Genomic DNA, 12,261 nt, shown 5'->3' with positions numbered 1-12,261 from the left:
CTTTCGGGATTCCAAGTCTCTGGCAAGAGAGTTACATGGCTTTGCCTTTCCTGGTGATTTCATTATTAATGGCCTTGGAATAAAGAAGATAAAGCAAGTGTAATAGTTCCTCCTTCTAAAAGTTCGATTTCAGGTCAGAAGAAGATTTTACTGCTAGCCTTAGCCCTCCTTCCCTCACTGGACACTGGCTTTGTAGACTGTCCAAAGCAAAGCCTAAAAAGGGGCACATTCCTTTCCCACAAGGCCACGCTACACCTGTGTACGGGGGTGGGGCAGTGATGTTACAACCAATACAAGGCGCTTCAAGGAGGGACGAACAGCAGGGGCAGGTAGTCTGCAAGCCCTGGGTTTAACTCCTGGCTTCCCATTTACTAGGGTGTGACCTTGGACATAGTATTTAACTCTCTGACTCTGATTCCTGAGCAACAAAATAGGGGATGATAATATTAGTACTGTGAGAATAAATAAGATAATGTGAGAGGAACTAGAATAGTACCTGGACTAGGGAACTAGCTCACAAAAATGGTAGCTATTATTAACAAAATAAATAATTTTAACCTGGAGATTTTAATATTTAATAAGCACAGATACTCAACAAGCCGGTTACTAACTTCAAGCAGCCTTTTTTTCTTTTCTTTTCTGTTCTGTGACATTTTCTTCTCTTACTGAGACTGGCAGGCTGGCTTTCTGCTGGGTATTATCTGCCTCTGGTGCCTTGTTAAAGCCAGGGGATGTTCCAGACAAGCCGCAAGTTCGCCTTTTAATGAGCGTAAGGAAATGGGGCTGCCTGTGTGCTGGACCAAGCAAAGATCAATGAAACAAAGAGTTGTAGCTTTCAGGGGGCAGACGATAAAAGGAGAAAGGGCTGGGGCAATGGGACGTGGCGGTGAGGTCCTGCACCAGGAAGGAGGGAAGAACCCCCACCCCACACACATGTTGTGGTTATTAAAACCCCGATACTCCCAAGTGCCGCAGTGTGTGGCAATCCCACCCCGCCAGGCAGGAGTGCCCTCAGCAGCCAGGGTGGAGTGGGGAGGGCCTCGTGATGGCTGTAGGAGACAGAGCCCACCGTCCTGGTTTTATTCGTGTGGCTCATTGGGGGACCTTGAATGACTGACCCATCTGCCTCTTTCCGAATGGGCAATTTTTCCAAAGTTCACCCCAGCCCCCAGCTAATGAAATGGGTCTGATAGACACAAACTTGTTAAAAGGAAATTCAGAGCAGGGCTGATAACCGGCAGCTCCCCCGGGGAATAGCTGCTGATGGGTTTCAGGTTGGATTTTAAAAAACTGAATTTAGGCAGGACTTGTCATTTCTAATTCACACAGTATCTGCTGTCTTGGGTTTTCATTTGCCTCTGAGTGTGTGACTTGGTTTCAGTGCAGCCTCTGGTCCAAGTATTACAAAGTGGACTGGAATTGCTCCATTTACGACTTAATTGTATCTCTTCAGCAGTGACATCAAATGTGTATTTCTAAGGTTCCACAAAAATGACTTTGCTGGCCTCACTGTAACATGCTGTATGAAGTGTCTTTCCCTAGAAAATATAGTAAAAATTCAAGTTTGACCTACTCCTTGCTAACCCAAATTGTAAAGCTCTGTTATTTGAAAATGTCATTCAGGACCAAGATTCTTTAGGTTATACTCCACTTTGCTCAGAAAACTTAACCTAGGTGTGGACTGTTTGACTTTGAGGAGAAAACACATCGACATATCTCTAAGTAATGACTTTCAGTCTGTCCGTTTGCCACTTCCCAGAGACCCCCTAAGCCACCCAGAGAGATCAGGAGTAAATGAGTCTCCCACATCTACTAACCCAAACACCAGCGCCCCACCCCGGGCGCCCCACAGTGAAGAACGCAGACTACCATGAATCCTGACGCCCAGTGGGGTCCTTTGTGCCCAACTCTGAGAGACAAGCGGTATTTCCCGTAATAGTTTATTGATTTCCAAATGCACAGGGCGCTGGGTCCAAACATCCTGGGATAGCGGTAAATCTCTTACAAAATAATTTACAGTATGAAGATGATATACTGAAACGTTAACTCAAACGCACAGTTCCCTTGAAAGACTGAGTGTTCCCTTGTTTAATGTACAGGGCGGAAGGGAGGATGACTGAGGAGGGAACCTGACCGACAGGAACGCAGGCAGAGGACCGCGGGTTCACCGGCTCCTTACACGGGCCATGTGGCCAGTCTCGGCAGAAAGACTGAGCAGGTTTGACTCCTGTCTGGTATAAATCTATTGTCCCCTCAATATCAAGGGCGTATCAAGCCCAGCATGGGCTCTGTGGCATTTTTTTTTTTGCACTAGTATACTCACAACTGTCTTAATTCATTTTCTTTTTGTTGCTCTGATGCATGTTTCTGGTGTGTTCTCAGTTGCCGACGATACCGTTTTACGTGGCAGGCCCCAGAGGGCAGGAACTGCTGGGGCCTTGCGGTGCTCGGGACGGGCTGAGGGGGCTCTGGGGACACGCTGGGTAAAGGCAAGGACATGGGGCTGGGCCTTCTTTTTCCCTTAGGGCTGGGCTGACTCCATGTGTTAACAGATTTGTTTTTTAAACAGAAAATTCCAGATGTGCTAGGCACTCGGGGGACATTGCAACTGACCTTCTTATAAAAAAGCTCATACTGAACAGCCACTCTGTGGGCACGGACCTTCGGGTGTGGGCAGGAGGACGTTTTCCAGGTGGGGAAGGGGACTCTGAGGCCCCGCCATGACCACAGGTTGTGGACGCTGCCACTGGGGCCCCAGGCCAGCGCGGCGAGGTTGGACTCTCAGGTGAACGCCTGCTGTCCTGCTCTCCCGCATCATCAGACGACCTGTATGGGGAAGGGCTGGAGTGCGTTTCCTCCAGGGCTGTCACCTCGGCTCAGTGCCTCAGGGTCTGACAACCTTGGCCCGGGAGCCGCTCTCTATGTCGGCGTCTTGTAAGCCCCTGAACTCCGATTATCTGGCGACCCCTGGAATCAGGGCTGGCGGAAACCTTTGCAGTGGTATGAAAACTAATGAGGGGCTGCTCTGAATTTCCTTTAGTGCTCAAACTATGTGTGTGTGTGTACACACATACATGTATAAATGTCATTTATGTACACACACACACACACACAGGTATCAGCAAGAAAGGCTAGACTCACTGGACTTCAGATTGATTGCCACATCCCCGGGGAGCTCGGAACTGGCTAAGTTCACTGAAATACGAGGACTCCCTTTTCTGCAGCCCTGCAGCAGCGGACGTTTTCAAACGAGGTTACAGAGCTGACACCCTTCACCTTGGCTGTTGCTGAGAAGTTCTGTACTCTTGAAGGCCCAGAAATACTTTACTTATGGGGGTGGCACCAAAAAGGAAAGGCTGCCCCAACTCCTGGGGGCAGTCTGAACTCAGCAGTGTGTACCTAATGCATCTGCTTAAGTGGCAGCACAAGGCTACTTTGATGCTATTTTGGAGCCCAACCTACAGTCGGGAAATGTAATTTTGAAACAGGATTAATAAAGTGGGCTGGTCGGACTGCAGTGGGGGGACCTGATGCCTTTTCTCCCTCTGTACTTAGATGTGTCCCACGGGCCGCAGAGTTAGAGAGGGCTGGGTTCAAAATCCGGCTCTGATGAGTCCTAGCTCTGCGAGTCAAGGTACGTGGCTCTGCCACTCCAAATCTGTTTTATCACCAGGACTGCAGGCCCAGTCCAGGGCCTGCTTCACAGTGAGGCCTCTCCACAGGTCATTTCCCTTCTTGGTTGTCGGAGCCGAGACTCCAAACATTTCTTGGAATTACCCTGAATTTAATGACATCAAATAAATAATAATTTTTAAAAAACCCCTCGGCCTCCAGACACCCAGCATTTGGCAGGCGGCCAGGGACTGGTGACGGGACTCAATTAATCCTGCAGACACTCGCTACCTGCCTCCCCTGACGACGTGTGCGCAGGGATTTCTGCGACTGCCTGCAGCCAGTCAGGGTGCACTTTGAGCACAGCTTGTGCTGACCTGGCAGGTGGGGGGGCCTCGTCAAGCTGGGGCGTGGGGCTGAGCAGCAGCCCCGGCTCTGGGGGAGGCTGGTGCCACTGCAGGAAGCACCACAGTTCTCGCGTTGATAAGTGCTGCCGGCAGGAACTTGGGAGCCGGGCAGACTGCTGTGCCGTGTTTACCGCTCCCCTGTTAAAGTCCTATCAGGCGCCAGGGACAGCAGGAACCCACAGAGCAAGTCCGAGATCCTCCCTAAGTAAGAGCAAAAGTGCTCCCCTTGAGGACGAGAGGGACATGATCATTTACTGAGACAGGCTGGTGTGTTTTTAATATTTCCGTTCACATCCACTGAATAAATGCTTGGGTTTCCCAAATACTGATTTAAAGTAATAACTGATGATCAGATATGGAGAGGCCAATGATCTGTCCATGGCTAAGATAAGGCTACTATTTAGACATTAAAAAATAATTATTTGGAAAAGATAACACAAGCTTCCAAATCCTAAAGTCTTCTAAATCTTCTGGTGTTTAAATTCTGATTTTCAGAGCGACCGCTGGGTCTCCTTTAAGGGCAGCCCAGTCGGACATGGTTGGGAGCTGTAATTCATGGGACACCAGGTTCTCCAGCCTTTGCAGGCAGGTAGGTAAAGCACTGGAATTGTCTTCGCTGCTGGCTGGCTACCAGTTTGAGAGAAAAACACCTTTGCTTCCTTAACAGCCCAAACTCCTCCCAGATTTATCAATAAGCCCTGACATATTTAGTGAGCTAGGATGAAGTATATATCCCTGGTCGCTTCCCGGCATCAAAGGAATGATCATTGGACGGCATGCACAGAACTGAGCAATTATAGAAATAGGATTCCTAACAGTAAGTATTGTCTCTGCCTCAAAACCATACTGCACACACACACACATTGGTGGGCCCTCATGCTCTGTGATAGGTACTGGGGAGTCGCGGGCAGGGGGAGAAGGATTTCCCGGGAGCAGGCTCCTCTGGTCCTGCCTCAGGGGGAGGAGAAGGCCAGGCCCTGAGTCAGCAGCAACCCCAAGGCAGTTAGGACACAGATGCAACTGTACTTCTCAAAAACAAACACAAACACCCGATACCACTAGAGGCAGAGCAGAGGGAACACACGGCCCCACCTGCATATAAGAATTACCAGTGAGGTCTCCCGTTTTATCTTAAGTGCGTTGATGTGTACACACATTCTATTTCCTAATATGCCTGTGTTTGTTTTATCTAAAAATAAGGTCACCCCCTGACTCCAAACTATTTGTTAAGTGTAACTGATGATTCAGAAGAAGCAGGGTTTTTAGCTTGCAGTTTGGTATTTCCAAGGACATCACTGCCCATCTGAGCAGAAAAAGCCTGGTTATAAGGAAATGGGAGTTGGGGGCGGGGAGCGGCCAGCAATCCAACTGTGAGGTGTCTCTGCTCGTGTTTCTGCAGAGGAGGGCGGGGCAGGGGCGACCTGACGGCAGCCTGTGTGGGGAGTGTGGGGAGGGGGTCCCGGCTGCAGTACCAGGAGTTCTGTCTGCTGAGACGGAGCTTGGGCTCTGTCTGTCCGGTCACGAGTGATGAGGATTCTCCCCACACTGCAAAAACTCCCATCAAAAATTCCCATTTGGTAATATACATTCCAGCCTTTCATGTGAATAGATTCAGAAAACCTGCAGAATTCACCCAGATAATTCAGGTTTCATCAGATCCTTTAGTGACTATTTTGGAAGCTTAGGCAATTTGAGTGCAGAAACACTGATTTCAACTTTTAATCAGATCTCTTTGGTCCTCTTTTTTTTTTTTTATGTCATTTCCTTTCTAGCTCTTCAATCTTTTTTTTTCATTTCCACAGTACTGAATTATGAATCCAAAGTCTTGCGTGACCTCGTGTGCTAAAAATATCTCTATAAGTTTCTAAATTTTAACTCTCCAACTCTGTTTCCAAGTCATCCGTCTTATTCCACGAAACCGCATTTTCACGCAGGTGCACTCGGAGTTCTGGAGACTACCTGTGTGTGCTCGGCCTCACTCGGCCCTCCTTTCTTTCATGCTTCGATATGAATAAAGCGGGGTTTTATTAGCACATAGGGAAAATATTCCGACTGCCCTTCAAGATTATTCCAGATCCTTCTTAATGAGGACATGCTGTTTGGGTACCTAATATTCCAGGGGTGGGCTTTCCTGAGTAAGTTCAAAGCAGCCAAGAGGAATGACCTCAATGGCCCTTCTTAACTGCTCCTGGCTGATCCAAGGGGCGCTTTTTCTAGACCTACCACATGAAAGGATGAGAAGCACACAGTCAGTCAGCAAGCATGAAACTGGTCATCCCTTGGAAAGACATGCGCCTGCTGTGGATCGGGGGGCGTATCCGGCGGAAGGACGTTTGTTGCCGGGCACCTTTCACAGGAATCAGAAGCTGTTACGTACACGCTGTCACATACACACGAGGGGAAGGAATGGTTTTCCACTGGGGGTGGCAAGCCTTCATGTGTCCTCTTCTTCACTGGCACAGCTGCGAAGGAAAGGAGAACCAGGTGAGTTCGGGCATCACAAGGAGGAAGGTGACCTAGTCGCTGGTGGAAGGCAGGGCTCTGCTGTCGGACCTCCCCGGACTCCACTCCTACCCCCCCCCCCGCCCCCCGCTGCTGGGTGCTGCCGCATGGCCGTGGCAAGTTACCGAGCCGCTCCGAGGTCTGCTTTATTTGACCATAGGCGAAATGATGATGATAAAACCTACTTTCTTGAAGGATTAAGTAAGATAATACATATAAAATACACAAAGCCTGGTACACAGTAGAGCTATTTAAACAAATGTGTGGGTTACAGTATTTTTTAACTTACTTAACAAAATTAATTTCTGGTAAAAATCAGGAGTTTGACATCCCCGAAGCCTTAAGCCATCTATGGTTAGGAGAGAAAGACGAAAAGGAAGCTATTATTCTGCACACCTCACTTGGAATAATGCCAAGGTTTCAATTCATGCCATGGGGACAGTCACTGGGTTCTGACGTCACCTCTTCAGAGAAGGTACTATATCTAAGTAGGACCCCGGTTATTCTTCATCTTCAGTATGTCTTTCATAGCCCTCATCACATCCTGTAAAGTGATTATTTATTCTCCCCTCTATCACCCACTAGAGCATAAAAGAATAACAACACTGTTTTATTTAATTACTGTTCATCTAGCACTAATATCGTGCTAGGCATATAGAAATGTTCAGTCAATAGTTGTTTTTAAAAAGCGAGTGAGGAGCAAATCAAGGGGAAGGGAGGCGGGGTGGGCAGGCGGGAGGCAGCGGAAAGGAAGGCGCAGTCAGCCGTTCCTGCCCTGACCAGAGGGTCCTAGATGTCGGTGACATCTCCGTGGCCGACAAATGAGTTGTGAGTCCCAGGGGAAGGCTGGGGCTCGGCTGCTCGGGTCGGAGCCTCCCTGGCTTGGTGCTTGCAGAGAACATTGTTCACAGAGGGACTGGGGCCAAGAAGGCAGGGCCAGGCAAGAAAGGGGACAGGAGCAAGCACAGGAAAAGGGTGAACGTGGCCAACTTGCCCAGTGTCTCCTCCTACACTTGCAGCGGCCACAGTCAAAACCGTAACAAGAGCTACTGGGTGCCAGGGCCCTGCATTGGGGGCACCTCGGCCGTTCTCCCACTCCCCACGACAACCCAGGACGCGGGGACTCTTGTTTCCGTTATCCCATTTTCCACGAGAAGGGGGTGACGCTCCGAGAGGCGGAAAAATCCTCAATCACACAGGAAGGTGTGTGTGCTCTGGACAAAGTCCGAAGGAGTCGAGACAGTGGTGGAAACGAGCAACACCTCCGTTCCCGCGCGGAGACAGAGTAAGGAAGGAGGGAGGCTGGGCTGCACCAGCCCCAGTTATAACCTAGACGTTTCCATCTCACCAGGGATGATCTGCATCCGTTTAGAATCTGTGCCCTTTCACCTCCATTTGGGAAAGACTTTAAGGGAAAATACCCTAGGCCAGCGATTTTCAATGGGTGTGCCACAAGAATTTTTAAAACACGCAATACCTGACTATTATATCAGGGGCACTGACTTCTTTTCCCTTAGATTGTCAAATAAACAAATGACATAAGCCAACACAACAATAGCCATCTGGTGTGAATGAATCAAAATTACACCTGTTTTTCATCAGATTGGCAAAAAATATATGTATTTTTAGGTGCGCCTCAGTATTTGAGTGATTAGTTTATGTGTGCCATGAGATGAAAAACATTGAAAATCACTGTCCTGGCCACTAACTTGTAGTACTTCTGCTAAGGGGAGAAAATATTTCAATACACAGAGCCTTGCAAATCAAAGGCTTGCTGGTTCGATTCCCAGTCGGGGCACATGCCTGGGTTGCCAGCCAGGCAACAGGCAAACCAGCCAGTAGGGGGTGAGCAACAGGCAATGGCACATTGATGTTTCTCTCTCTGTCTTTCTCCCTCCCTTCCTCTCTCTCAAAACAAACAAACAAAAAAGACACAGAGCTTGACATTGAGGTAAGTGAACTCTAGGAGCCAAAAGAACCGACTCAGCAGCCTTCGCTCTGCAGAGCTCCGCCCTGTGTATCCCTCTTCCTGACTGCGTCCCACCGGGGAATGAAGGGAGCTTGTTAGGAAGGGCTGGCCAGGGAGCTGCCATAAGGAGCCACGTGTTCGGTGACATCTGTCCCAAAGGAAACAAAAGGCCTTTTCTGAAAGCTTCTCACCAGAGTCTAGGCACAGTTTGGACTGGCGTCATATACCCCCCCCCCTTGGCATGACATCCAGAGCCAGCTCTTATTGTTCTCTTGTCGATTTTCCTCCAAAAATGGGAGGTTGGGCATGGTGACTGTGCCCTTTCCCTAGCTGCCATTCATTTTTCGGCATTCTTCACTTGAAATGCATAGTTTACTGGGTTCATGAACCCACTGAAATTGTATACAAAATTTTGTGTGTATATTCCTTTGTCTGAGAGAGGCCATAATTTTCATCATATTCACAAAGAGGTCACCAGCCTCTCCCTCAAATGAGTGTAATAAAATTATAAATAAGTTCTTTCTGAGTTGCCAGGTTTTTTACTATAAGACTTGTAGAGCTGGCTTGGGGGAAAGGTCAGAAGCCATGGTGGGTAAAATCTTTTCTCATTACCCTAAACGAGATCTGTTCTTGGGTCTGAAAGCTATAGTTCATCTCACAGTTTAAAAGCAATGCCGCCCTGAAAGTGGCATTTCCCCGACCGACTCTTTCATCCGCTGAGTGTTACTGACAGGCTGCCGTGGGTCAGGCACCACAGTAGGCGCAGCAGCACTAAGACAGGCCGCGGCTGCCTGCCTGGCCTCACCCGCTAGGTGATGGAGGGAGAGAGAGATCGACGGAGATAGACATAATAGGGACAAGAGGGGGGGGGGAGTTTTTTCCCAGGACAGCAACTTCAAAAAAGCACATTTATTTTCATAGTTAATTAATGATGTGTTTTTCACAATAACAAAAAGAAAAAGGATCTGAACTGAATCTGTAATATAAAGCTTTGCTTGTGCTATGTGTGGTTTCTCCTGGAGGGTTGCCGCTGTGATTAGAGTGGTAGCCTCTCCCGCAATCTCCTCCTGCACTTTGTATGGAAGCTGGTCTATGGCCACAAGATTTTATCTTGAGGGGTCTGTAAGGTCTTCACCTTCTCCAAGGGAAGTAACCCGGCTTCCACCTGAGCCATTTCTCCTCCTCCTCTGAAGCACCCCCAGCACCCTTGGATTTACAACGGGAAGGTGCACAGAGGTCTCGGGAATTCTTCCTGAGGTCTGTTTAGCTGTTGCTCTGAGAGTAAATAAGGCTGTTAGACAGCCCATTCTAGAGTGGGTGTTGACCGTCGAGAGAGGTGGCATTACGCAATCGCGTTCAACTCACCAGACTGACCCGGGTTTAAGTCCCTGCCGTGGCTCCACTGAGCTGTGGGACCTTGGGTGAGTTATTCAACCTCTCTGAGTCTCGTTTTCCTCACAGTAATATTATCTACCTTGCAGGGTTATTGTGAAAGTTTTCGGTACTTCATGCAATATAAATGATTAAAATTGTTGGCTCCCCCCTTTGACACACCTTCCCTCCCGTCCCTAATCAACACCTGCCTCCTCCTAACTTTCCTCCATGTTCCCGGTTTTGGCATCTGAAACGCTACATCCCAGGGCAAGAACATTCCTATCCCCAAACGCTCTTCAAATATGGGAGAGCAACAGTGCCTTCTTTGCTTGCTTACAGAGGTTTTTTGTTTGTTCTTTGTTGGTTTGTTTTTGACAACTCCAGACATAACGAAATACTGATACTGAATAGAAAGACAGGCTGAGTTCTATGTTTCTGACCCTTCTATTTCACAGGTCTCCAGAAAAGTCGGCCCCTGCAAAGCACTGGTGGGGCGAGACCAGGAGTGACGCCTAGGCTGGCTGGTCCCGGGGGCAGAGACTCTAGTTTGAGAGTGTTTGCTGGGTCTGAAGGCAGTGGTTTTACAACGGGGGAGACACATACCCTTGTGGTACGTGACTTTCCAGGGGGCATTTGGGCTTGGGCAAACTTTTTTAAGGAGATGAAGGAACGTTTTTTCACTTAAAAAAAGATTTTATTTATTTATTTTAGAGAGAGGAGAGGAGCGAGAGGGGGAGGGAGGGAAAAGTCAATGTGTGTGAGAAACGTCAATCCTCTGCCTCTCACAAGGGCTTGGCCTGACTGGGAATTGAACCGGTGACCTTTCCGTTTTGGGGGTACTGCCCAGTCCACTGAACCATGCCAGTCAGGGCTAGGCATGGGTGACTTTAAGAGAATAAATGTCCAGATCCTCAACTTCCATATGTAGTCCTTCTTAAAACAGACATTTCCGAGAACGTGCCTGAGACCCACAGGCCCTCCCCTCAGCCGCTCCCAGCTGCATGGCCGCCACACGCCCACTTCAGACAAACACCGCACACCCCTCGCCCTCCTGAATCCCAGTGTGGGGCCGGGGCAGGTTGCTCTGCTTCCGAGAGGAATCCCATGAGAACAGGGCAAGAAATGGCAAAGGAGGCCTTCCCTTAGCTCATCCAGGCACTGAACTCTTGGCAAGGTTGCATGTCCTTCTCTGTCTACATAAGGTGTACAGAAGCTGTTCTATGTTTATTTGAATTGAAAAATAAAATCGGAGCTGGATCTGACAGAAAGTAAGACAAATCTGACTGGACAGCTTGACCATGAAAGCCATCTTCCCAATTATAAGGTGAATTTTATCTACTAATTTAATATATTAAATCTTCAGTGCTGAAGTTTTGACAAAACATATGTCAAACTCATAGCCCCTAAATAAATAAATAGATAAATAAATACCCATACATCCTTTTCCACTATCTAAACTTGATATATAATTTCAGGAGTTAACTTAAAAATGGGCAAGGAGGCATATAATTTTTTCTAAATTATTTTAGGAGCATAAGAACAAAAAAGTTAGGTGAAGAAGCTGAGAGTGGCTACATCCCGACTGGGAGGGTGGTGTAGTACTCGGCACTCCCCGGGCTGGGAGCGGGGGTCCCGGGGGTCCCAGGGACAGAATGGGACCAGGGAGCCCCAGGCAGCAGGATGCGGTGCCCCTCGTCAGCAGGGCACACTGATGGGGACCCCTTCTTGTCCCGTGGTGGTGCCCGTGAGACTGAAGTGCGAGAGTCGGGCCGCAAACCCCAGCTGCACGGAGCCCCCAGACCCCTGCTGATAAGATGATGAAGACGGAGAGGGTTTCGCTGCCTGACCGTTTTTAGACGGGCTTTAGCTGCCCATACAGACGGGCAGCTCAGACCTTTGGCTTCTGTCCCCGGACGTGCAGGCTTATCAGAGGAGGTTAGTAAGTGAGGTGGCAGGCACTGTGACCTTCCAAGTGCAATGGTTTCTCTTCCTGAGGACATAACACAACTTAATTTGGTTTGGCATCATCACTCACATCTGCTCAGTCTGTGGCTATTTATTAATTATTGCTGTAAAAGGATTATTCAACTCAGGAGGGTCGAGAAATTAAGGGCTAGCGACAAGGGACGAAGCTTAGCATCACCTGAGGTTCAGGGAGATGGATTTAGTTTCCTCCGAGAACGAAGCCACACAGGCATCGCACGAGCAGCTGACTGGAAAGCCTCTATTCTTCATCTGAGGCTGCGGCTGCCTGGTTCTAGAAGATTGTGATCAGCCTGACTTGGGGTGTGGGCCACACACTCAGACCCGGACACACCCCACGAGACAGAGCAGAGCTGCCACCTGGGTCTCCCATGTCACCTGTCCCAACAGCCTGGGATAAAAGTGAGGGGGTTA

The 12,261-nt window shown here is 48.8% G+C and overlaps 1 protein-coding gene across 3 annotated transcripts in view; it reads right to left on the bottom strand.

The window, feature by feature from the left end:
• Positions 1 to 5,572: 5,572 nt before the first annotated feature.
• Positions 5,573 to 12,261, bottom strand: part of TRIM44 (tripartite motif containing 44) — a 117,727-nt gene continuing 111,038 nt past the window's right edge. For all 3 annotated transcript variants that reach the window (XR_008392946.1, XM_053673021.1, XM_037128220.2), the window contains one exon: positions 5,573 to 6,481. Coding sequence is in view for 2 of the 3 variants with exons in the window: in XM_037128220.2 (XP_036984115.2) it covers positions 6,454 to 6,481 (28 nt within the window). In the remaining variant the exon portion in view is untranslated. The remainder of the gene's footprint in view (positions 6,482 to 12,261) is intronic.

Source organism: Artibeus jamaicensis, unplaced genomic scaffold, assembly GCF_021234435.1.
Source record: "Artibeus jamaicensis isolate MK-2021 breed Jamaican fruit bat unplaced genomic scaffold, CSHL_Jam_final contig_797, whole genome shotgun sequence".
Lineage (NCBI taxonomy): Eukaryota > Metazoa > Chordata > Mammalia > Chiroptera > Phyllostomidae > Artibeus > Artibeus jamaicensis.
Note: the sequence above shows the minus strand (reverse complement) of the source record. Positions and strands in the feature narration are given on the sequence as shown.